The sequence below is a fragment of the Polypterus senegalus genome, chromosome 10 (assembly GCF_016835505.1).
Source record: "Polypterus senegalus isolate Bchr_013 chromosome 10, ASM1683550v1, whole genome shotgun sequence".
In the NCBI taxonomy this organism is placed as follows: domain Eukaryota; kingdom Metazoa; phylum Chordata; class Cladistia; order Polypteriformes; family Polypteridae; genus Polypterus; species Polypterus senegalus.
This window is the reverse complement of record NC_053163.1, coordinates 166,400,954-166,427,152: the sequence shown is the minus strand read 5'-3', so window position 1 is coordinate 166,427,152 and position 26,199 is coordinate 166,400,954. Positions and strand designations below refer to the sequence as shown.

The 26,199-nt window shown below is 47.5% G+C and overlaps 1 protein-coding gene across 1 annotated transcript in view; it reads left to right on the top strand.

Annotated features, from left to right (window-relative positions):
* xpr1a (xenotropic and polytropic retrovirus receptor 1a) overlaps window positions 1-26,199 on the top strand; it is a 108,160-nt gene that overhangs the window by 75,238 nt on the left and 6,723 nt on the right. Inside the window, exons 3-10 of the mRNA XM_039767760.1 lie at window positions 6,590-6,691; window positions 12,110-12,324; window positions 14,130-14,279; window positions 18,533-18,616; window positions 19,009-19,090; window positions 22,911-23,095; window positions 24,641-24,820; window positions 25,774-25,942. Of these exons, the coding sequence (XP_039623694.1) occupies window positions 6,590-6,691; window positions 12,110-12,324; window positions 14,130-14,279; window positions 18,533-18,616; window positions 19,009-19,090; window positions 22,911-23,095; window positions 24,641-24,820; window positions 25,774-25,942 (1,167 nt within the window). The remainder of the gene's footprint in view (window positions 1-6,589; window positions 6,692-12,109; window positions 12,325-14,129; window positions 14,280-18,532; window positions 18,617-19,008; window positions 19,091-22,910; window positions 23,096-24,640; window positions 24,821-25,773; window positions 25,943-26,199) is intronic.

The following is a 26,199-nucleotide window of genomic DNA, read 5'->3' as shown; positions in this document are numbered from 1 at the left end:
CGAAGATCAACACCCCGTCCTCAGGCCGCATTTTTATTTTTTTTTTTTTACTTTTCTCATTCCCGATGACGCCGGGTGGTAGTGGGCCAAGTAAGCAGCGCGCCCTTTGAAATGCCCAGACGAGCCGTGACGGGGCTGCGCTGATCGATTCGAAAGGAATGTGATTTGTGCCTCCTGCCGTCCTGCTCTGTGCCATTGGGCTCGGCTCTCGCCTCCCTAAAGCAGGTTGATTGGGGGGGATTCTGCAGCCGTATTGGGGTCCCCTGCAGGTGGCTGTTTTATTGTTTTTATTATTAACCATTCACACTTTGCTCTTGTCACGCTCCGCCGATTTTCTTGCTGGTCAGTGCGGTTTGTCCCGGTGGGATTTATCTCGACGACTTTGCCTGACCCTCGCCACCCATAAACAACTCTAATCCTCTTTATCTCTGCTGACTATCAGACTCTCGTCGCCAATTAAATTAGCAGGTGACAGTTACCCAACCACCCCCAGCTGGAGTTCTGCAAAAGGGGAAATCGAGGGAGAAACAACGGTGGCGCCTCTGCGTTAGGGACCAATAGATGGTGTGCAAGCTTCTTGTGAAGACGTTTAGAGGCGCCCACTCCGCCCCGTCCATGTTAAGAAATCTCTATCAATTAAATGTAAATCGTATACTCGGTGCAGTTACTTATTGAGACAAGCTTCACTCTTTGGGGTGGGTTGTAAATGAAACCTGATCAGTCCGGTTTAGCGGCCCTGCCACTTCGATCGTCAGATGACAATGACATTTATTTCATTCACAGGACGTGCTTTAGAAATGTCACATAAAACATCGTAGAGGGGCAGAACGTCCAGCGCCACTGCCGCCTCGCAGGGTCCGTTCATTTTCCAAGCCGATGTTAATTTCGATTCCCCGTAAACGCCAGAGGTGACTCAACTTGAGGAAGGCCCTCATTAAAAACTGCGGTTGCTCCATCCTGGGTATGACGTTAATCTGCAGGCAGGGAAAAACCTGGGGTTGGTGGCAGGACTGGCACTCCGGCCACCGCAACAAATAGATTCATAAAATCCTCGTCCTGCTCCAGTGTGGTGCTGAGGTGTCACCCGCTGCGCTCGGGTGCCAATCCAGGTGGTTCATTGTGCGGCGACGCGCTGTCAGCGCCTCCTGCCAACCTCTTCCTCCTCCTCCTCCTCCTCCTCTCAAACGTGGCATATACTGTATGTGAAATCCTCCTCCTATGAAGTGTACTTTCGATTTTTAGACCCCCCATTGTGTTTTCCAAGCTCCCATTTTGACTTCCTACCTGTCCCACTTTACATTTTCTTCCATTAAATGTCATCGTCCACAAACCTGCCCGAGTGCCTCTGTGATGGTTCAATGGATTCTCGATGATCTGCCAGTCCACCTCACTTGGTGTCTTGTCGTCTGCAAACTTCACCAATCTTCCTATCCAAATCATTTATATTTATTACAAATGGCAGCGGCCCCCCTGGCACTGCCCCCCTGCTGGTCACCACTCTTAACATCGGCCAGTTCTGATGAGGCTCCACAGACTGTCACCCTGTGCTTCCGGTGCCTGAGCCAATGATGCACCCGCCGACACGCCACACCCTGAACTGCCGCGTCTTTTAGTTTGATGCCCACCCTCTCATGTGGCACCTTATCATACACTTTCTCAAAGTCCACATCAGTCATCTCATCTGCTCCACTCTGGTCGTGTCCTTTTGTTGCTTCCTCATAGAATTGCAGCCTGTTAGTAAAACACGACCTCCCTCTTCTGACGCCATGCTGACTGTTCAGTCAAACTCCTGTCCCTGCCAGGCCTTCTAAGCTCTTCGTCTTCATCTTGATTCTTACGCACCTCTGAAGAGGACCGCAGTCAGCTGAAAAAGACCGCCGATGTGGGCTCCTTGCACCTCGTGGAGAAGAACAGAAACAGCATTTATTTGTAGAGCACATTTTTATACGCATTATGTATCTGAAAGTGCTTTACATGATGAAGAAAGAAAAATAAGATTAGACAATGCTAAGCAACAAAGAATAAAGTAATGGCCAGGAGGACAGAAAAACAAAAATCTGCAGGGGGTCCAAGGCCACAGGACCACCCAGCCTCCCTAACATTAATGATGTAAATCAGTCCTCGTGGTTTTCAGGCTTCACGTGGAATATCTTGATGATGATGATGGTCTTATGGACCTCTGGCCTTCAATCCATCAATGGAGGGACAGCACTGTGCTTTGATCAGGTGGTGGGGGCACCGAAAAATGGGGAAAAGAACAGCAGAGAAAGTCGGGTTGGTGCGGATAGCGGAGCCACCATGAATAATAATGATAATTAAATACATATACAGAATATCAGCGTTACACTACAATGGAGCTCTGAGAGTGCCATGTTACAGTAATGTGTCTTTAGCCGTTTTGTAAAGTGCTCCACCGTATCAGCCTGGTGACTTTCTATTGGTAAACTCGTATTCCAGATTTGAGGTGCCCAACAGCAGAAGGCTGCCCGCCTCGCCACTTCTTTTAAGTTTAGCTCTTGGAATTCTAAGCAGACCCTCATCTGAAGATCCAAAGGTACGATTTGGCGTGTAAGGTGACAGGCATTCTGGGATATGAGGACAGAGCAGATGATTGAAGGCTTTGGTAAACCATCAGCAGGATTTTAACCCTTAAACCACCGCAGCCGGCTATAGTCGGTTCTCAGTGCAATTTGTCAGCACGCCGGAGCTGATCAGTCTGTGCCGTACATTCATGGAGCAGCCATGATCACTGGCGCCCCCTAGTGAATCGGCGTCGCTGTCCCTGGGATGGAGCTGCTGCACTAGACTGGCCTGTCAGCGTTGGCGTTGGCCTCTGTGTGCAGCCGGTTCAAGCGCAGTTGGCTCGGTGATTTACTGAATTTCATCGATGGCGTCAGTTGCCCCTCATACGTATCATAATAGATTGGTACAGTAGTTCTTTTTATAGTTGTTGTGACATTTCTTGAAGGGGGAACACCAATCTGATGGGAGTCACAGACTCGGTTTTGAAGACGCTAAGGGAAGCAAAATATGGTCGCTTGAACAACGTTTGAAGACCCCCCTGCTCTGGAGGCTTTCTTGGGCTGTCCGTGTTTTACTCCCAGGGTCTCCATCTTCAGTTCAGGTGCTCGTCTTAAAAGCACCAGTTCCCTTGACTGGCACTGTGACTTTGTGTTACCATTTAAGTGCTGGACAGGGTCTGCCAAAGCTGCAGCAGCGTCCTGAGGGGGGCGATTTTCATTCTCCCAGTGCTCCGTTGGTCGGCGTAGGCTGTGCTTCACGTTGCAGAGTTATTAATAAAGTGGCAACGCTGCGGAGGTGTGACAAACCGGCTGGCTGGAGGAAGAACGTGAAAACGAGCGCCTTGTTGTGCCAACGTGGAATTAAGAGTCGCTTTTCTCTTTCATCGCAGCGCTCTGGCAAGTCACACGCCTGGGGTCAGAGGTCAGTACTTGGCTTTCCGACAACGATTATTCTATGCCAGCTTGGGAAAGCATGGAGTGGAGTGCAGAGCTCTGAAATTCACGCGTGCCCTTTGGAGATGATGATGATGGTGATGATGGTGACATCTTCATTTCCAGTTGGGTTTAACGGTTCATGGCATGAAGCCTGCAGGTTTTACCAGGCGGTGCTTCAGTTCGTTCTGTGCAGGGGGCTGGCGTGAGGGCACACTAGGCTTTGACCAGCCTGCCAAAGTGACTGCCGATGACTCCAGTAATGTTAGCAATGGGTGGGGTGAGGACTTTGTCATGGATGAGGCTGGAGAAAGTAGGGTGAAATGACACCTTTTATTGGCTAACTAAAAAAATTACAAATGCAAGCTTTTGAGGCAGCTAAGGCCCCTTCATCAGGCGAGGCGTAAAAGGTGTCATTTCACCCTGCTTTCTCCTTTATCAATCTGTGGCTAACACGGTGCAACACTCGACTGCTATGGATGAGGCTGAAAGTCGAATCCTCCTGGTAACTGGAGATACAGCGGGAGAGGGGGCCACTGCTTCCAACCAACTACCCCTTTGCCACAGGGGTCCACAGCACAGTACAAAGTTAGAGCCTGTCATCAAAGACAGGCTTACCAGTGGACCACCCTGTTTAGGGGGCACAATGTGAACCCTTTGGAGATAACGGTGCTGACGCGTATTAGGGCTGTCAGGCGGAACGTTAAGAAAAACGTCTTACTGGACGACAAAAGCTGACATTGGATTGTCATAAATATGTATGTGTGTGTGTGCATATATATATATATATATATATATATATATACATACACATACATGTATACACACACACATTTATATGAGAGAGAGTAGTGAAACGGGATAAACTCTAAAAATCAATAAACAAGCTGTATCGCTAGCTAAGCAGAGACAAGGTGCGCTCCAACATGTGGCAGCAGGTACAGCAACTCAGATGGAGGCTAACACGTGAGTAAGAGAGGTCCCGCCCACCTCCCTACTCCCACGGTCCCGCCCTACTGCCGAGGTCCCACCTCCCTCTCCCCTCAGCCTCTCTCTCTCGGATTTGTGCGAAGATATCGCTGCTGCAAGCAAACTCTGATATTAAGTGTGATGAGAGAAGTCACAAAATCAACTGGAATGTTCAAGCAAATTCTAGGAAAAAACTGATCTAAAGTATCCGTTAAGTAGTTCTCTCTCGTGAAGAGCAGACAGACAGGCGTTGGATTTCATATACAGAGAGATCTACACGACAGTCCATAGTTAGACAAGCTGTGTATTCATGGAGCTGATTTCGTGTGGCGGCTGCCATCACTACAAGTGGGCGTCCATCCAAGATGACATGAAAAGCACAACCCCCGAATGTTCAGTGGACCACCGAGTGACCGCTGAAGTCTTGGTAGGACCCCCTTTTTTTTTCTAACAGGTGAACATCTCTGCCTGTGAGTCAACCAGACATCAGACAGACATGGTGTCCAGGGGAGGACTCCCAAGGAAGGACAAAAAAGGACTCCATGCTGGAAGTTTGCCAAAGACCACCTTGACGCTCCTCACATTGGTGCCATTGGGAAAAACGCTTTGTGGGTTGATGAAACTGAGAATCCGCAGCAGCGCGTATGGTGTGAATAGTTGACCCCATGCCAACATGAGAACATCAGCCCAGTGGTGAAGTAGGGTGGAGGGACAATCAAGATTTGAGGTTGTCTTGCTTGCCATCATCCAGAGTTTCCAAAGTTTTCCAGACTTTATCAAGGCGTCCTACAAGGTAATGTCCAAGTGGCTGGCTGATGCAGCAGGTACGGGACCCTTAACATCAAAGTGACTCTACTACACGGTGGCTTATTTTGATCCGTCTTTTGCTTGGCCAGTTCAAGCCAAGGCCTTAACTGGGTGGAGATGCTGAGGAGGTGACCTCACGAGAGCCGCTCCCACCAGACCACCAAAGAAGACGGCTGAGCTGAGGAAGGTCCTGTGAGTAGCAGTGGCCCAGAACTCCTCCCAGTTTCTGATCTGCGGCCACCAGAGGCGCTTGATGGGTCCTCTTAGTTCCTCCACCGCACCCTGTGAGTGTTTGATGCTTGTGTTCAAAAAAAGACTTGAAACATTAGAATTGTTGGGGGTGTTAGTAGCGGGGGCTTGGTGGGTTTGTGTGTACCTGTGATCCGCTCACATTTCAGGACCCGTTAACGCAGGACCCCAGGTCATTTCAAAGGGTCCTCATACGTCCTCTCGCTTCTCTAAAATCGCCAGCCATAGCGAGCAACCTGGCCTCATGGTGGGACTGTGGAGACGAGGCCTTTCAGACATTCGTCATCTTGATGAGACTGGCCATCCCAAAGCGATGGGGACTTTGCAGTAGGAGCAGGTAGACCACCCAGGCCAGTCCTGTACACCATAGAGAAGTGAAGCCCCTCGGTCGGGCCGATCCGTAGAGCCTGCCGAGAGAGCCGAAGCCTTTCAATCAGACCAGGGGGCATCAGCTGTCGCCGCCAGTGGGCCGCACGTTACTCATCAGGCGGCCATCTCATTTATTGTTCTTCATAATCTGATGTTTTGCCCTTTAATTGGCGGTGGCTGCTGACATGTGTCTGATGGATCGCCTCCATTCTTCGTCTTCGGCCTTGAGAAACAAAAGCGCTGCAAGTCGACGCCGAACTCCAGCACTTAGTGCTTTGTGGACCAATTGAAGAAGCTCTGCATTTATTGAGCGTTTTGCTTAACAGTTTCCTGGCGAGCGCTGAGGTGGTAGGGGGTCTTAGGGAGGTGGAGTGGGGGGGACATAAAGTAATGTCTGCATTTGCTGGCAGCCATACAGATCAAAAATAGAGACGTGGTGATCAGTCTTTGGTTTTGAGGTCCCAGCCCCTGTAGAAGTCGTCCCACCAGACTGGTGGCTTGGCATGGGTGGGCCACTCCTGTATGACTGCTTGCTGTAGACCCCAAGGGTCCCGCGTTTAGCTAATTCCCCTGAGGGCATTGCCGCTGGTTCAAATGGGCAGTCTTCTGGCTCTGACTCCCTGGGCCCTGCTGCTGAGCTTTGGCCCACTGAAGCAGGGGTTGGCACCCTAAAAGGTGGTGGTAGTTGGCTTTGTGCCCCTGACTGACCGACTTTTTCTGTCTTCTGTCTCTCCCTGCAGTTACCGATGAAGACACTGTAAAGCGATACTACGCCAAAGTCGAAGAAAGGTTTTTCCAGGCCTGCGAGAAAGAGCTGGCAAAGATCAATACCTTCTATTCAGGTGAGTGAAGACCTCCAGGGACGTTTTGAGGGGGACGTTGGGGTTTTATGTCCTTTTCTGTTCATTTTGGAATCATTTATTTTGTTGATTATCTGTGCAATGTGCTTTGGTTATGTGGTTGCATGCGTTTTGTGGGTGGTCCCTCAAGAGGCGGGGCCACCCGCTAGTCACCTCCCTATCCGGACAGTTCAGCCCACAAATGTCCTGTTCACTTAATTCTTCCAAAAATAACATCAGGTCTGGTGAGGAGGGTCTCCCGCTGTCCCCCGTGGTTCATTGTGAATGTTTTGGGGGGATTTTCTGGGTGTTTGAATGCCGATGGATTGTGCATCAGGACTTTGGTTTTGGAATTGATTCTTTTTTTTTCTTCATTGTTTGCCCCTTGTGCTCTTTGGAGTTGCGCAGTTTTGTTCAGAGAATTTTTGTTAAATAAGAGAGTCTTTTATTTTGTAAAAATTCTTTTGGGCCCAACACTCCCAGCATCCCCATGATGCGCCTCTGAATAAGTATTGTTGGAAGTGCATTTATAACTTTTGGGACTCGGGTAATGTATTTTACTACAACAAATAAGTGTCCGTCTGGTTGTTATGTTTCTCTCTTCAACGGATGTCACTTCACAAATATTTTTACTTAATCGATACATTGCATTGGTCATTCCAACAGATGGCACATCACAGACATTAACACTGCTTTTTATGATTCACATACCAAATGGCATATAATAGAGATGTGCATTGCATTTGTCATTCCAACAGATGGCACATCACAAACATCAGTAGCAATGCATAGTATTTATATAAATAAGAGTGGGTCCAATTGCTATGTTTGTTATTTCAACAAATAGCACCTCACAAACATTTTTCCTAAAAAAATAGTGCTTTTGTTATTCCATCAGATGGCACGTAACACACATTAACACTACGTATACAAATGACAAATAAGAGAGTCGCATGCCTTGCATTTGTCATTCCAACAAGTGGCACATCTTAAGCATTAATATTACTTTTATAAATCGCATTCCAAATGGCATATAACAGAGACATATATGTGACATTTGTCTTTCCAAAAGGTGGCACATCACAAGCATTATTACAAATGTTATGATTCCCATTTCAAACGGCATATAACAGAGAAATATGCATTGCATTTGTCATTCCAACAGATGCATTGTATAACTCCAAATAAGTGTGTGTCCAGTTGCTATGTTTCTATCATTCCAACAGATGGCGCATCACAAACATTAACACTGCTTTTACAAATCCCATAAGACATATTTATTGCATGGTGCAGTGCAGATGTTGACACCGAGGTGTGCACGGAATAACTTCAGCCCCCCTTAGATGAGCGTAGCCAGTGTTGACCGAATGGGAGAAGCGCAGGGCGGAGTGTATTGCATCTCAAGGGGAGTATTTTACGGTGACTAAAGTGGCATTGCTGGAAGTTGTATAATTTTATTTGTTAAATTGTATTTATTCACCATTCTGGGAATTTTTAGGCCCCCCCTCGTACTCGTGCTGTACCAGCAGGTGAGCCCTCATTGGTTTTCTCCTCCCGCCCCCAGTGACATAAGACAGATTCAAACCTGTTGGACTTTGCCAGTCTGATGGAGTTGCTGGGTATGTCAGACTACACATGTGGCGGTCTGGGATGCCCACTGTGACTGCCCCCAAACTCAAGATTATGTAAATGAGGGCCATAATTGAAAATTTGTGCAGTGTGACGACGGGGGGGCTTCTAGTTGACCCTTGTCTCTGCTCACCGTCTCGGTGGATTTGTTCTTCTTGTGTTCCAGGACCCTCGTTAAAATAAAACATCTTAGTAAAATTAAAAAACAATCCTTGTTACCCGACGCTGGAAGACACAAGTTAAGAATATTTCAGGTAGACCCCACTTAGGTGGTCCTGAGGTTGCTTATCGCAGTTTTGTCAAAGCAGAGCCTCCTCTTGTCTGGTGATGGTAGGCATTTCAAGTCTTGTGCAGTCCTGCTGTTCTCCTGTGAGCTGACTGGCAGACTCTGTGCCACAGATGACAGCAGGTGCCCGCCCCATTGTGGGTGCCCTGATGCTGGCATTCCATAACCGATTCCATGAGGTGGTCTGATATGTCAGAGTCCTGGTGCAGGTTGACCATTCGTCGGCCGGCCGGCCCCTTGGAGACTCCAGAGACCCACTCGTTACTCTGCAGTAAATAAGCCGGCGGTCTCTGGAGTAAATTTAGGCCTTTGGTGCGACCCTCTAAGAATGCATCACAACAGCCTGGCGCACTGGAAGCTGGGACTCGCTCCAGAGGTGCTTCATGTTTCCTTAGGAGGCTCTGCCAGAAGTTTGTGAAAACTGACGTCAACCCCCCCCGTCGGCCCCCTTTGAGTTGCATGGCTCTTGAATTTAATCCTCCTTTCCGCTTCCATAAGCCGTTTGGAAACAAACCCGTGAGAGTTGGCCAGCTCCAGTGGGAGCACTGTGGTGGGGCGGCCACTTACCCTGGCGCACCCCTCTGACTTGCCTGTTTATACCAATGGTGGGGATTTGTTGCTCTCGCCTCACCTGAGTCCTCAGTAGCATGTGTCCCGACTCGCCCGATTCTATCGATGGCAGATGCCAACCCCGGTTCTTACCCAGTTTGACGCCCCCCCGACTTGCTGTGTGTGCCGCCTGACCCCCAGCTGTCATCACGTTTGCATATGAAGCCTCGCCAGTACTTTAACCCTCCGACTTGGGCAGCCTTTGCTGTTAGGAGCCACGCCAGGAGGTTTTTAATGACTAGTGGCAGAAGGCTGGCAGCCATAGCCGTTGCTGAGAGCTCCCTGGCTGGAGGCCTCCCTGACACAAGTGCTCTTGTTTTTACAGACGTCTTACGATTCCTGGTTTGATCTCAGGTTTTCTTTTCTTTTTAAGTATGAGATGAAAGCCTGCGGGTCGTTTCCAGAAGCCCAAGATGGAATATTGATAGCCGATCAGAATGGCATTCACGTGTGAAAGGCCGGCCGTGAAATTCAGAAAGCATTGGCCTGGCATTGTCTGCCCCGTTTTCAGATGTTTAACTCTCTCAAAAAAACTGAGTTTGGAGCTTCTCATTAGATTTTAATAAATGCCATTCATCCCAAAGGGAAATTCAGGAGAAACATAAAAAACAAGAATAGAGAGTCACGGGACAAATAATACAATCAGTCAGTCAGTCAGTCAATCAACTTAACAAGTGCGTCGGGAGGAAGCACTGAAGTACCTGGCAGCAGTGAGCAGAAAAGACCCCCCAGAGTTGCCGCTTCGCTCACCTTGGTAGAACGAGCCTGAGAGAGCGCCACCTGCTGGAGATTTTTTCCGACATCCAATTTTTTTTGCCGCCGTCCTCCTCTGCTGCACTGCTAGGGCCGCGGCCTCTTAAAGGGGGAGCTGCGCCCCCTGCTGGATCCACTGGCTCCTGGGTTAAAACAAAAGAAACGGCGCTTCAAAGTCCTGGGAGGCGCGCAGAACGCCAGCGTGGCACGCAGTGAGAGAAGAGAAATTGAAGTAGTAATTGGTTACATTTGTGGTGCCCCCATTCAGGTTTGGGACGGAGGGGCGCTTTGTTCCTTCATCCCCTCCTCTGCTTCACAGTCTCAAGTGACAGATCAAACACTTTGGACGTCGTGATTAAAGTGCACATAGCAGACTTTCACTTACGGATGGGTCTTGGTTGCACAACTCCTTGTCTACACGCACCCACAATCCTCCATTTCAGGGCACTATAACGTTTGGGACTCAGCAGTGGCAGGTCTACTAAATCTGTTGTCATATTTAGGACTTTGTCACATATCCACAGCATGCAATGAGTGCTTGAAGTCAGCGATTCGCAGACGTCACCAGGTGCTGAGGGTCTTCTCTGCCAGGCCTCTAATGCAGCCATCTTCAGCACCTGCTTGTTTTGGGGGGGCTTGTCCCCTTCTTGAGCGCAAATGGATTTAAATGAGGTGACTGGCTCGTCCTTTCCAGAATTTTCCATTTTTTTTTAGCTTTGATAAACTCCTGTGTGCCCTCAGCTGTGCGTTTGGCTCATCGTCGTCTTGTTGGATGAAGAGCCATCCACAGAGTGTGGAGGCCTTGACCAGACATTTCCACACCCATCAGAATCACCAATGAAGAGACGTGTGCCAGGACCTGTGGCGGCCATAACGCCCCCAAGCACCGCCATGTTGAACAGATGAGGTGATCTGCTTTGGATCTCGGGCACTCCCTCTTTGTCTCCACCATCACCAATCATCTTGTCTGTCCACAAGCCCTTTACCCAGAATTCTGCAGGTTCTTTGACGTCCTTTTTACCCCCCCAAACTGTCATCTGGCCGTACTGTTTTTGTGGTCTGCACCTTGCCTTGTGATCTCCTCTGCTGAATCAAGTGCCACCTGAAACGGCCAGGGCTGTCAGGTTATATTATTTTGCCAACACTCGCGTGTGTCACGTCCTTTCTCCTGCCCGTCCCTGCAGTCTTGTCTGACCACCTGGGGGTCACAGATTTTGAACTCCACTCACTACCTGGCAGTGTGGTAAGAGTCTCTTAACACATGATGCCAACAGGGGGCGCTCCCCCCGTGCTCTGTGTGTGGATCCCATTGCCCCAGTGCGGAAAAGAAAAACGGTGCCATACTTTGCATGAGACCTAAAACTGCAATTCTGAGTCTCTGTGGTCATCTTTGAAAAAGAGTAGAGTGTTTCCCCTATGTCCTGACTAAAATGCCCACCATTGGGCCCCCTAATCGTCCCCCTGTCTCTAATTGGTTAATTGTATCACCTCCTCTTAGCTAATGTGTGATGGGTATCCTGGCATAAGAATGGCACGACAACTGGAGTGACCCCCAGAAGCCTCCTCGTCGAGTTAACAGTTCTAGTGACATTAGCCACAGCTATTCTTGTGCCACCTCTGAAGCAGCGTTCACGCTTGGCAGTGCCCCCCCATCATCCTCTCTGTGATATCCCCCCAAAGATTAATTTATCCAATGTCCTGGGAGTTCCTGCCTGCTTTCCTTGGACCCTCCCAGTCTTGTGACGTATAACCAGGATGTTCCAGAGGTTCGTGGAATGCAAAGCTCGCTATACCCGGGTGACATTTCGGTGTCAACTGCCCGTCCAGTCCCACTGCTCTTCAGGCTCAAAGTCGGAGGAGTAGACGGAACATTCCCAGAGGAGTGGAAGAAAAAGGAGAAAAGAGTTTTGTGCTGAGCTTGTGGGAAACGGGACATATTAAAAAAAAAAACAAAAAAAAAACCAAAACGTGCCTTGAACTTGTGTCCCACACCTGCCTATGTCGGGTTTGGCCGGCAGTGTGCCCAACTGGGGGTCCAACACACCGTATAAATGAAAGGCTGACGTGTGCGGCACCTTCTGGTGGTGAGTGTTTGCATCTCGTCGGAATTCTAACTCTGTCCTCTTCTCTCTTTCCATCCCCAGAAAAGCTTGCTGAAGCCCAGCGCCGCTTCGCCACCCTCCAGAATGAACTGCAGTCGGCGCAGAGAGAGGGCACCAGTGTGCCTGGGCTCCGCCGGCGCCGCAAAACCGTCTTTCCCCTTTCCCACGAGGAGAGGGTCAAGTCCCGTAACATCAAGGACCTGCAGCTGGCCTTCAGCGAGTTCTACCTCAGTCTTATCCTTCTGCAGAACTATCAGGTAGGCCCCAAAGCCATGACACGGCCCACTTGGGTAGGGGTCTGCCAAGGTCCCCAGGGTGTGACATTTGAGATTTAAATCTCAAGTTGAAAACGGACGTTCCATGAGTCCAGCAGCTGCACCCGAGACCATGTGACACCAGTGGGTCTTTACGGTTGAATTGATGTAGGAATAGCGCCAAGGCATTACTGATTTACCAGACAGCGCTACAAATGTGGACAGGTGTGTTGGTATCCCTCCAAGAACCCACCATTGTCTCTGAAATCCCTTGAAAGTGACCAAAGTCATTGGCCCCCCATCACTGTTTATTGCGTATTTAACAAACATCAGGCTTTGCTTTCAAAAATGGACAAAAATCACCTGAAATTTGATGGCACAACCTTTGGAGTTCACATTCCCTGCACACTGGCGATTCCTGGAGCTCTCCAAGATACTTCTGCACCTGTCCACAGGTCGTATGGCCCACCCGTCCTGAGCAGACCACTCCAGCTGAGCTGGGTCAGGTTTGAAAGGTGCTGGGGGTGGGGTCTTCTCCAGGCAGCACATGTTTCAGTTCTTTCCATGGATGTTCCACAGGATTCATATCAGAAGGCCACTTTAGAGCAGTCCAATGTTTTGTTCTCAGCCATTCTTGGGGGCTTTCAGCTCTGTGCTTTGGAGGGTCCATGAGCTGCAACTTAGACAGAGTTTTCTGACACTGGGCAGTACGTTTTACTCCAGAATGTCTTGATAGTCTTGAGAATTCACAGACTCAAGGCCAAAACCCAGACACAGCAAAGCAACCCTAAAACTTAAGCGAGCCTCCTCCATGTTTCACAGTAGCTCTGGTGGTCTTAATCATTGAAGGCTCCGTTTTATCGTCTGTGGACATGGAGCTGATGTGACTCGTCATAAAGCTCCAGTTGTGTCTCATCTACCCAAAGGACCTTGTCCCAGAAGTCATTGGGGCGTGGCAAGATGAATTAGAAGTTGTTGATGGTGTATTTAGATACAGAGGGGCCTCAGCCTTGGACTTCAGTTCTTTGGAAGTTCTCCTTGGCTTTTCATCCACCATTCTCAGTGTCCTTCTGTCCATTCTGGGGATGATTTCCCTTTTGTGGCCTTGTCCAGGGAGGTTGACTACAGTCCCTTGGACCCTCAACTTCTTCGTCATTGTCACAGGAACATCAAGCTTCTTAGAGATGGTGGTCCTCTGCCCTTTGCCTTTCACATGTTGGTCTATCATTCCTTCCTGATCTCCTCACACGACTCTCTCCTTTGCTTTCTCCGTGGAACACACAGTGACACCAAACAGCAGAGTGACGACTCTTCTCCATTTAAATTGGCTGATTGCACGACTTGGAGACGTGTGAGTGTGTGTGTGATACAAATTCAAGAAAACAGCCAGTTTGAAAAACCCCTCAAATCCAATTATTGAGAATCTTTTCTAGGGGTCCACGCCGTTTCTGAAGGTCTTAAGCCGTAGTTGATGTCCTGTCACACTTGCTTTGCTTCACTTGATGACATCTCAAAGTCATGCAGGTGTACACAGGGGACGGGTGGGGGGGAGATTTTCATTTTGTCACTTTTTCTTACAGCACTTCTTCAGTGAGCTGTGAGGGAACCAGCAGATTTGTCCACTTCTGTATTACAGCCTGAAATGTAATTTATTATTCACATAAGCCCCGTTTTCAGCAGCCCTAACCTGCAGTGTGTCAGTGCCCTGATTAAAGACGTACCACTTGCCAACAAAACTGTGACGATCTCTGGGGGACTGCAAGGGTCTGATGGCTCTGACTCGTACATTTTCTGTCTTTATGCTTAAGAATCTTAACTTCACTGGCTTCCGCAAGATCCTCAAGAAGCACGACAAGATCCTGGAAACGTCCCGAGGGGCCGACTGGCGTGTGGCCCATGTGGAGACGGCCCCCTTCTACATCTGCAAGAAGATCAACCTGCTGATCACAGAGACGGAGGTAAGTTTCTATAAATGGACCAGACCAGTTATATATATGTGTGTGTGTGTATATGTGTGTGTGTGTATATATATGTGTGTGTGTGTGTATATATATATGTGTGTGTATATATGTGTGTGTGTGTGTGTATATATGTGTGTGTGTATATATATGTGTGTGTGTGTGTATATATGTGTGTGTGTGTGTGTGTATATGTGTGTGTGTGTGTATATATATATGTGTGTGTGTGTATATGTGTGTGTGTGTGTATATATTTTTTTTGTCTGTCTGCGTTTCACGAGCTACTTAATGGATTTAGATCTGTTTTTTTCTGAGTCAACAACAACAACATTTATTTCTATAGCACATTTTCATATAAACAGTAGCTCAAAGTGCTTTACATATTAAAGAATAGAAAAATGAAAGACACAATTATAAAACAAAATAAATCAACATTAATTAACATCGAATAAGAGTAAGGTTCAATGGCCAGGGGGGACAGAAAAAACAAAAAAACTCCAAACGGCTGGAGAAAAAATAAAATCTGTAGGGATTCCAGACCATGAGACCCCCAGTCCCCTCTGGGCATTCTACCTAACATAAATGAAACAGTCCTCTTTGGATTTAGGGTTCTCACGGAAAGGCTTGATGATGATGATGGTCACGTAGACTTCTGCCTTTTAATCCGTCCATCATTGTTGGAGCATCATGATGCTTTGAGAAGGTGGAAGTGGCGCAGGCCGCCACCACAAAGAAACCGGAAAAAGAAACAGAAGAGAGAGTAGGGGTCAGTACGGATTTTAGAGCCACCATGAATAGTTATTTTGAGGAAATTGAACATACAGAGTATCAGGATTAAGTTAAATTAAGTTAAAATGAAGTTATGAGAAGGCCATGTTAAAGTAATGTGTTCTCAGCAGTGTTTTAAAGTGCTCCACCGTATCAGCCTGGCGAATTCCTATTGGCAGGCTATTCCAGATTTTAGGTGCATAGCAGCAGAAGGCCGCCTGCCCGCCTCACCACTTCTTTTAAGTTTTGTTCTTGGAATTCTAATCAGACCCTCATTTGAGGATCTGAGGTTACGATTTGGAATATAATGTGTCAGACATTCCGATATATAAGATGGGGCGAGATTATTCAAGGCTTTATAAACCATAAGCAGAATTTTAAAGTCAATCCTGAATGACACAGGTGACCAGTGTAGTGACATCAAAACTGGAGAGATGTGTTCAGATTTTCTTTTCCCAGTTAGGATTCTAGCAGCTGCATTCTGCACTCGTTGTAACTGATTTATGTCTTTTTTGGGTGGTCCTGAGAGGAGTGCGTTACAGTAATCTAGTCGACTGAAAACAAACGCGTGAACTAATTTCTCAGCATCTTTCAGTGATATAAGAGGTCTAACTTTACTTATGTTTCTTAAGTGAAAAAATGCTGTCCTAATGATCTGATTAATATGCGATTTAAAATTCAGATTACAGTCAACAATCACCCCTAAGCTTTTTACCTCCATCTTGACTTTTAATCCTAATGTATCCAGTTTATTTCTAATAGCCTCATTGTATCCATTATTGCTGATCACTAAAATTTCAGTTTTCTCTTTATTTAAGTCACTCACTAGGGTAATGGAAATGAAATCTGCGAGAAAGAAATCGCCTTAAAATGTCGTGGAACATAAGAAACTGGACAGACGATGGATGGGTGGGGTGTACGGGTGGGTGGGTCGATTAATGGATGGATGCTCGGCTCTCTCATAAGCCCACCCTCCTGTGTTATGTCCTGCACTCTGTCATTGTCTGTGTGAAATCTGCACGCTCCTCACCCTGATCCCAAATGTTGACTGCTAGCTTAGCTGTTACATCTACATTGGCCCTGTGTGACTGTAGGTGGGTGTCTGAGGGAGCCCCCTCCCACCACCCCTCCCACCGCCCCCTTGTAGTCTGGTATCCTGTCTTTAGATTGCAGTCATCGTTACCTGACAGAACACAAGGCCTCTGACAAAAGAGAGGAGACCATTCACTTCATCTGCCCCTCGTTTGTTTAGCTCCTAGCTAAGCCGTCCCTTCTTGAAGGTGGTCCCGATTGCTGCTACGTCTCCATGGCTCGGTCGTTTTGTTCCCGATTCCCACAACTCTCGGCGTAAAGATGTGACCTGAATGCGCTGCCTCCTTAAGCCATCCTCTTCTCGGTCTCGCTAGCACCAAGAGTTGAGGGGCCTGAGTGGACATGAAAGTGTCCAGTCTGTCGATTCCCCCAACCCAATCTTGCAGGCGTGTCATGTGACCTCTAACAGCTCTCAAGTGTGAGGCTCGAGCTCGGCAGCACACACACACACACACACAGTGCTGAAAAGAAAAGAAGGAGAAGAAAATTGGAACTGCAAGGGAATGGCCTTGAAAAAACACAGCCTTGAGCTGAATGATAAAGGCCGCCTACACGCTGCGCAGGCGTCGGAGTTGTGCCTATTGTGACCGCCGACAAAAAGCAATTTACAGCAGAAGAACAAAAATATATATATAAATAATGAGGTGAAATGGAGACCTGCATGGGTGGGTTTGGAGGGCTCTCGTGCTTTTGCAGAATCATTGAAATCAGAATCCACAGGTCACAAGTTTGAGGTGCAGGGCAAATCAGCGCCAGGTGAGACCCCCCAAAGGTCCACCCGCACACGTGTGTGTGTGTGTGTCACTAGCTCTGACATTGTGCTCCGCTGGCAGTGTTGTGTGGCTGCTGAAGGTCCAGCGGGGTTTTACAACACAACTCAGTGTGACTGACCTTCTGAGCGAAGTAAGCCCCCCTCTGCCATCTGTTACCGGTTCTTGCACAAGGGGGTGCAGACCGACACGTCCACCCTCTTTGTCCCTTTGTAACAAAAGCAGGTCTACACGTCGTCCAGCGCAGCGCACAACACAAGCTCACGTCGTTCCCTTTTTATTATTTGGCGCTCGACAAAGAGAAGTGCACCGGCTCTGCCGTCCTCTGTGATGAACACGTACAATAGAGCCGTTCACGCCACTCTGTGTGTGTGCGCCGACCTCGCGGAACTTGGAGTGTCACAATTCTTCAGCTGTGAATTTTACAAAGCTTTGATCCAGAACACCTTGTTTCAATGAGAAATAAAAAATATCAAAGGATTTGCATTGTTGGGATACAAGCATTTCTTTGATGTGACAATGCGGTCAAAGCAGGCAGGTTGTTTTAGTCCTGCTGTTCTTGTTTGGACGCCATTTTGTTGAACTTTGTATAATTTGACTTTATAAAATACCCCCAACACACACACACACATAAACACCCCCATCCCCTCCCAAAAACACAGACACACGCACTGTACATCCATCAGTCCATTTTCTATAGCTGCATTTTTAGGGAGCAGCAGTGCAGGGAGACCTGGAGACTTTCCCAGTACCAACATTGAGAAGGTCAGGATTAGGTGGGGAGTCTCCACAGGAACACAAGAAGAACATGTCTGTGCCGGTGGGTCGTGAGTTGCTATTGTTTAGAATGGTAAGTGTGTTACAACAGGCTGCTGCTCTGATCTCCACCCCCAAATCCCCAAGGCTCCCACAAACGCACTCGATCCCCGTGCCCCATCCGCTATCCCCCAGGACGGACTGTCACACTCAGTTCACCGAGAGGGAACCTGCTCAGATTTTTATGATGAATTCACCAACAGGGACACACACCTGTTCTGATGTTTGTGCAGGGTTCACCAAGGGAGGCTCTGTCAATCGTACACGATTCATCAAGGGCAGGAAACACCCAACCCGCTGTGACACCTCGCCACTTTAAACTCGGTTTAAGTTAAACTCAACAATAATGACACGGAGCTCTCACATTGTGTGCCCTTACAATGACAGGCCGGCATGTAGAGGGGGGTCTTTTGCACAGAGAGTGCCTGACAAGTGTAGGGGTGGACGTGCTTTTACCATGTGATAAGTCTTCATGAGATTGAGGACACCATGTGGGTTTTATGTGTCATTTGTTCAAGTAGATCACCTTGAGCTGTAGACTATGTTTTCATGAAGATCGACTGTTTGCTACATTTCCATGGGGTGTACTTACTTTTTCACGTGACTGTATATGTGTCATTGATTGAGCACCAGAGTACTAGACCACCGCCAAAAGAGCATTTCAATTGGATCTCATGGAGGAGCGTGTCTCCATCGGCACCTCACGCAGACCTGAACTTGTGGTGTGGATGTGTCCTCTGGAGGCCGCTTTGGTATAGCGTCACACGTACGGGTGACTTTTATTATATTTCCTTCATGTCTTCTCAGACGTTGGTCACAACAGAGCTGGAAGGGGGAGACCGGCAGAAGGCCATGAAAAGACTGAGAGTGCCTCCACTTGGAGCAGCTCAGGTGAGTAGCTTTGCCCACCACTTACAGTAGTGGAGGGGACGAGGACCAAGTGTGAATTTCAGCAGGCTGAATGTACTGCACTTGACTTCTTAATGAACATTTAATACCAAACGTGTGCTCTACCAGTATGAGGTCCATCTTCATTCAAACTGGGATATAAAAAACTGGTCCAGTCTCTAACAGGCATGACCTGGTGGGTGCAGAATTAAGAGGCGCAGATGCCCTGCCCACCTGTCCTTATTCTCTTGTCGTTCTGTCCAACTTCACCTCACTGACTCTGATTTAATTCCAAACTGTACATCACAACCACCCCTCGCTACCTAACCTCGCCAGTCCACAATCTGTGGTTGTCTAAGGCTGACTAGTAATGGACCATCTTTGTATTCTTGCAGCCAGCTCCAGCTTGGACCACCTTCAGAGTTGGACTGTTCTGCGGCGTGTTCATTGTCCTGACAGCTACGGTCATTCTCACAGGTGAGTGCTCGTTCCTTTGTCGAGGTCACCAAGGGTCTTGTACTTTAGTATGATTCCGGGTCCTCGAGATGGTGTTCCAGATCATTTCAGATGATGTGAGGTGGTGGCTGAGAAACTCTTTTTTAGTACATCGATTACTCACTAGCTGTGTACCATACCTGTCATCGGGTGGAGAGTGGAAGGGGACCACATGTTTACAATACAATACGAGTGTTTTGTAGAGAGTTGACAATGGTGGAGGTTAAAATCATAAAGGAGAATGTCCCAAACAAAGTGACCATCCTGAAGATCTCGGCCACCCACCTGCTCCTGGGTCTTCTATAGTGGACTCTGTGCTGGCCGTCTAATCTGATGAGAGAATCTTTCCATGTGATGATCCCAACACTCTTTTATCCCAGATGACTTTTCCATATGCAGGAGGGCAGCCTGGCAGTGGCACCAAGTGCCACATCCAGATACCAAGAAGAAAAAGAATAGAGGAGGATTAGTAATGGTTTAAAAATATTGTTGTAGCCCTATTTGTGTTCAAATGACTAGCAAACAGAAATGCAGTCTGCATAGCTAATCAGCAGCTCTAGTCAGGGTATTCTGGACTGGCATCTTGAATTTACTGAAGGGACATCTCTTCTGTTAGCAGGCAGATCATTCCACAGCTTTTCTAATTTATCTTAATGATGTACACTGATGAGCCCTGGCCAGGACTAAGCAGATTAGAAAAGGACTGACTGGCTGATGAGCCAAAACATTATGACACGTTGGCTAATATGCTGTATGTCACCAAACTGCTCAAGGTGGGAGACGCCATCTTAGGTGAGGCAACCTTTAAAAAAGACATGGGGTTTTGGTTGCCGCTATCTTCACAGTGTTCCAGTGTAATCAAAAGGGGGAATAAAATATTGGGATGCATTTTCATGTCCGGAGTGTCGGAAAAGAGACACAACAGCAGCAGAAGATGTGCAGAAGAGAGAAGTCAAGAAGGGCCTGCCCTACTCTGACAGGCCAAGGGAAATAAGCCTCTTCAGTGTTGAGCGGAGACGACTGTGAGGAGACCTAATCCTTGTCTTCTGAATTCTCAAATGCATTAGTCAAGTCAACCCTGAAGAATTAGTCTAATGAATTAACTGACCGCATCCTCTGAGACGCCTGTGGAAATGAGGGGCGGGTTATTTAACACTGAAGGAAGGGGTCACTTCTTCACACAAAGTCATGTCGCTACAACAACATTTATTTATATAGCACATTGTCATACAAGAAAAAATGTAGCTCAAAGTGCTTTACAAAATGAAGAATAGAAAAATAGAAGACACAATAAAAAATAAAAATAAGTCAACATTAATTAACATAGAATAAGTAAGGTCCGATGGCCAGGGTGGACAGAAAAAAACAAAAAAAAAACTCCACACGGCTGGAGAAAAAAAATAAAATCTGCAGGGGTTCCAGACCAAGAGACCACCCAGTCCCCTCTGGGCAATCTACCTTACATAAATGAAACAGTCCTCTTTGGATTTAGCGTTCTCATGGAAGGACTTGATGATGATGGTCACGTAGACTTCTGGCTTTCAGTCCATCAATGTTGGAGCATCATGATGCTTTTGAGTAGGTGGTGGTGGCACAGGCCGCCACCACAAAGAAACCGGAAAAAGAAACAGAAGAGAGAGTTGGGGTCAGTACGGATTTTAGAGCCACTGTGAATAGTTATTATGAAGAATTGAACATACAGAGTATCAGGATTAAGTTAAGTGAAGTTAGGAGAAAGCCATGGTGACGCTGAAACCGAAACCTTGACATCTCTTAAAACTCTTCCACTGTCCTCAATTAGTCTTATGAGACCACTGGTTGAAGTTCTCCCCTTCGTACCTAAAAGATGCTAACCACACGCTCTCTAGTTGTTTGACCGTCCTAACTGCTTTATCTTCACCATGGACATCATTTTTATCTACTCAGTCATTCCTCACAATGAAGGTCTCATTGCTCTCAGGCGTGTAACAGGCGTCCATTTTAGATCCTCCCACCAACACCTTCATCGGACTGGCAGAACTGGTTCTTGCCCTCAGTTTCTTCTTTTTTGATAAGAACTTATTTTCTCCGGTTAAGAAGAGCTGCAGTGGGTACTAAAGTGGGACTACGCTATGCCATCATCTTCGTCGGCTGGGCAGAAGAGTGTTACTTTTCTTCCTACTCAGGCTTTGTACCGGACCTGTAGAAGAGATTTCTCGACGATTGTGTTGATGCTGTCCTTTGCTCCAGTTGCCAGCTACAGGAATTCATTAACATTCATTTTACAAGTTTCCACCCATCTCTCTGGTTTGCAGTTGATGTTTCTTCCCCAGCTCACACTTTATAGATCTCAGTCTTTTTCTCAGCTTTCCTGGACTTAAAACCTCTACAAGCAAATCACATGGTTACCTCCTCTACTGCTCCTTCCATCCTCTGCACGCTAAAAACACTCAAGCTCTTTCACGGTTCCTTAACTACACTGCCTATGCAATGATGAGGTTGACTTTGGTAATGAATCACTTGGAGTGAGGAGTTTCTTCATAGATGGAGGATCCCCTTCTCATGTTGTGAATGGGACTGTCAATCAAGCCAGGAGTAGACCTCATAAATCCACACCAAGAGGAACCCTAGTAATGAAACCTGCATCCGGCTTGGCCTCCCATTTCACTCTCTCCCACAGGTCATTAATCAAATTGTCCCCATTTTGCAGGCTAATCCTTCCACAGGAAGGCCTCCCCACCTTTGATTTTCCTTCCATTGACCATCTAACCTTTACAAGCTTCTTGTCAGTAGCTCACTTCCCAGAGGAGACCCACATTCCCGACAAGGCACTGTCAGCTGTAGTAGGAGCCGCTGTGTCCTTTGCAGCTGCAGTACGTCACCAACAGTAGCCGTGTATCTGGTCCCCTCTGGTAAATTCCATATTAAACAACGGGCCTCATGCCTCTCGAAAAATCTTACTTGCCACATTTCTTGGAGGACACTTCCAACCATCTGCATCAGGAGACATCTAGCAGGCCATTTCAGAGAGCACTTTAGGGCAGTTAAGATCAAAGATTTTCCAAAGCCGGATGAAGACCACCTCACATCTCTTGATCTCTCTGCTTGTGGGTTCCTCCACAGGACTTCAAAGACACTTTTCAAAGAAAACCAGAAGAAGCTCGGCTCATTCTCGGCCCGGGATCGACCATCACTTTTTAATCTGTCCTTTCATCTTCTCTGGTGGCAGCTTTTTCTCACATTTCCTCCTCTGTCCCCTCCTCAGTGTCACCTGCTCTTTCCTTTTCAGTTGCACGCCTGATGAAGGCCGTGCAGCCGAAACGTTGCGTCTTTAACCTTCTTACGTTTTCGGCGTGGAAGTCACCTTTAGCTTTCTTTTCTTTTGTAGATACATGCCATCCACTTAAAAATCCCCTGGGTGGGATGTTGAGACCACCGAGCTATTAGCTAATCAGATGGGCACCACGCGTACTGAAGGGTCCCCTTTCACGTGTCACACTTGTTATGTACAAGAGTTTCTTAAATGGTATTCCATGTTTTTCACTCCCCAAACCCGCTCTCTGCTCATCCTTCAAGCTGTTGGTGTCAGCGACGTCTTGGATTAATTTATTTGTCCATTTTGAACCTCATCCTAAAAGCGTTTTCTGCAGCACTGTGCAGGGACAGTGCGCTTGGATTCTGATTTAGATGCTTTTGAGAGGAGCACCTCTGCTCCACAGCAGGATGGAGGGTCGCAGGAGGCAGTAGGACCGGACCGGCTCTTCTCTCATCTTTTGCCCGTCTAATTCTAATTGTCTCTCTCTCTCTCCCTCCGTCCCTCCAGCCGTGGCCCTGAAAAAAAGCGGCAATGTGTGGCCCCTCGTACGGATTTATCGCGGTGGATTCCTGCTGATAGAGTTCCTCTTTTTGCTGGGCATCAACACGTACGGCTGGCAGGCGGGCGTCAACCATGTCCTGATTTTTGAGCTAAACCCACGCAACAATCTGTCCCACCAGCACCTTTTTGAGGTAAGTCCTGGATGTGGGGGTGGTTGGGGGGGACCCCCTCTGTCTGAAAGCCATGTCATGTGATTGAACCCTGAGTTTACAAAACTGAATAACAGAGAAATTCATTTCTGTATCACTGGTGCAGCTCAGGACCAAGTACAGCAGTGGAGACCAGTATGAGACTGACATCAGCTGACCAGCAGGCCCAGTATACCAGAAAGCTTCCCACAACCTCGGCATGCGGACCCCACTCTTTGATAGTTTCAGATTAACATCAGCTGTCCAGCAGAGCACACTGGTCCACAACCAACTTATGTACCAGTCAAACCATTTTGAAATTCCTAGCAGCAGACCCCAGTATATATTACAGGACCAGTTACATACTGGGCTTTGCTTTTGGCAAATCTCATCCTGGGTTCAAAACCTAAAACTGATCAAACATAATCACTCCACATCTTGGGGGCCCTCTAACTGAAGGCTCAGCTGCCCACCACAGAACCCTGAGATGATTGGCACCTCCACACGAAATGTTCTTTTCTTTTTTAGCGTGGATGGGCAAGGCACTATATAATAGTTTGAACATTATCCCCATATGTGGACATATTGAGACTTGGTCTGTTGTTAGGTACAAGTGACTTCCTCTCATGATCTCGCCAGCAAAGCCAAGCTGACCAATCAGATTGCTCAGAGGGTCACACAGCAGATATCGGCTCCACTAATTTTCTTTTTTTTCTGTAATGTCTCCAAATTTCAGTCAAATCGGTCAAAGCATTTCTGATATTTTGGGGTATTTTGTGTTTCTTTTGTGTTTGGACCCCTGTAGTGATTGGTTTGAAGTGTGCCTGGGAGCGAGTGCCCCCTGCTGGATGCAAGCCCTAAAGGCTCATACATCAAAATGTCCTTTCTTAGTGGATACCCACTGACCTCAATGTACACTCCTGACGAATTTCAACTTTTGATTTCAATGGGAAAGCCAGTTTGTGTTGACGAATGAGTCAGTCAACTTTGCATTGTAGACAGACGAGAAAGGCGCTATATAATATATCGACAGGTACAGCTTAAATGAAGTTCAAATCTTCATATGTTCCTGTATCTTTTAAAAAAAGAAAAAATACATTTCATGGATGTACTTACTTTTTCACATGACTGTACATTGTTATTATTTTTTGTGCCGGGCATCGTGTCACCTGTCAGTTAGATATGCAAGTAAGAATGTCACATGTCGTGTACGTGATGACAGTTAGTTGTGCTCCTGCTAGTCTCTCCCTCTTCTAACCCAGGCTGCTCCCCCCAATATATGTCAGGCAGTCATTCTTGAAATGGCCCCCCGTTAGCGGCACGACGCCTTTCACCAGGGCTGTAAGCCTTCAAGTGAGATGTCACGTCTTTCTTCTCACACCCACTAATCTCGTTCCTGTCCCATTAAACCCAGTTTGTTAGAGTCACAACTACTACAGCTAAATCAGGCCAAGTGGGACTCGGTGGTCTTGAGCACTTTCTGTACTGGGAACACAGCTTGGGGGTTCTTTTTATGCCCCTAAAACTCTTGCGTCTTCCACCTTGCAGATTGCTGGTTTCCTCGGAGTCCTGTGGTGCCTGAGTATCCTGTCCTGCCTCTATGGACCCACCTTCATGGTACCAATGCAGGTCAACCCTCTCATCCTTTATGGATTCATGTTCCTTTTCCTGATCAACCCAACCAAGACTTTCTACTACAAGTCCCGTTTCTGGCTGCTGAAGATATTGGTAAGTTCTGCCATCTTTTGCCCCTCAGCTATGTTTAGAGAAGCTGGCACCCAAAGTTCTGTGGATGTAGATGGCCATTGTAGATGTAGATAGCTTGCTGCTGTTCTTAGTTTTATAAATTTGAGCACAAGGTGCCATGTCTCATTGCGGAAGACAACATAAAGGAAATTCCCAATCATGTCACCTATTTCTGTTTACTGCTGATAGGAGTTTATGGGATGGAGGGCTGGCGGAGCTCCACAAGGTTGTTGCGCTGATGAGGGGGTGAGGGAGGCCATGAGAGCAGGTAGATGGTGGTCCTTATGAGAATCTGGTAGATGAGATGGCGCCTAGAAGTTGAGGTGGCAGCTCCGGGTCTGTGGGTACCGGCTAAGGTGGCGGATTGGAAGGATGTGCGGTGGGCACCCATGTGTCTTGATGAAGGATGGAGGAAGGAAAAGAAGACCAACAGACCTGCTGGCAATTTGTAGGGTGTGTGGAGGGTATTCCGTGCCCCACCTGCCCCCAATGTAGAGATGACTCTGGTTATAACACTCAGTTGTTCTCGTGGTGCCTTCAACGTGTGACGTCATCATTGTGCCCCTACTTGAGATGGCCGCATGGTAGCTTTGCTGTCCGAGATCGTGGATTATCTTTTCCAAATAATTTGTGGGTTATCAGCAGTCCTCGGTTTCCCAGGTGTTGACACAGAGCCTGGTTTTTGGTATTCAGCCCCTCCATATCTCCCGCTTCTGTTCCCAACTGCCCTTAATGTGGACGCTGCTGGTGTTTTGTGTGTGTTTTCTATTTATTTATTTTTTAAGCCCAACACTGTCCCATGCTGACGTTTCTCAAGACTTCTCGCTTCAGCTGCCCCTGCCAGCTCATCATGATTTTACCTTCTGATTTTATTTATTTATTAATTTATTTCAATTCATTTCTCCTTAACTTTTTCTGTCTCGTCTGCCCACCAGTTTCGTCTCTGCACCGCTCCATTCCACAAAGTGGAGTTTGCCGATTTCTGGCTGGCTGACCAACTCAACAGTATGGTGACCGTCCTGATGGACCTGGAGTACATGATCTGCTTCTACAGCTTTGAGCTTCAGTGGAGCGAGACCAACGGCCTCCTGCCGGGCAAGATTGGTAAGTGGCACACAGGTGCAGGTTTAAGAGATGATGGAGTTGCTTGTCTTGTATTCCACCCTGTGGAGTCACCTGCCTGTCACTCTGGCCCTTCTGGCTATGCCTTTACACCTTTAGGTGGTCCCACTTTCCACAGTAGCACTTCCACCTGGCTTCAATATTTCTCAGCTAGGAAGTTGAGAGCTCTCTGGTTGTGTGCCACACTATGTGTTTTTTGGCCAGATGTTTTGTGGCGTTGCACTCTTTGTGGCACAGCA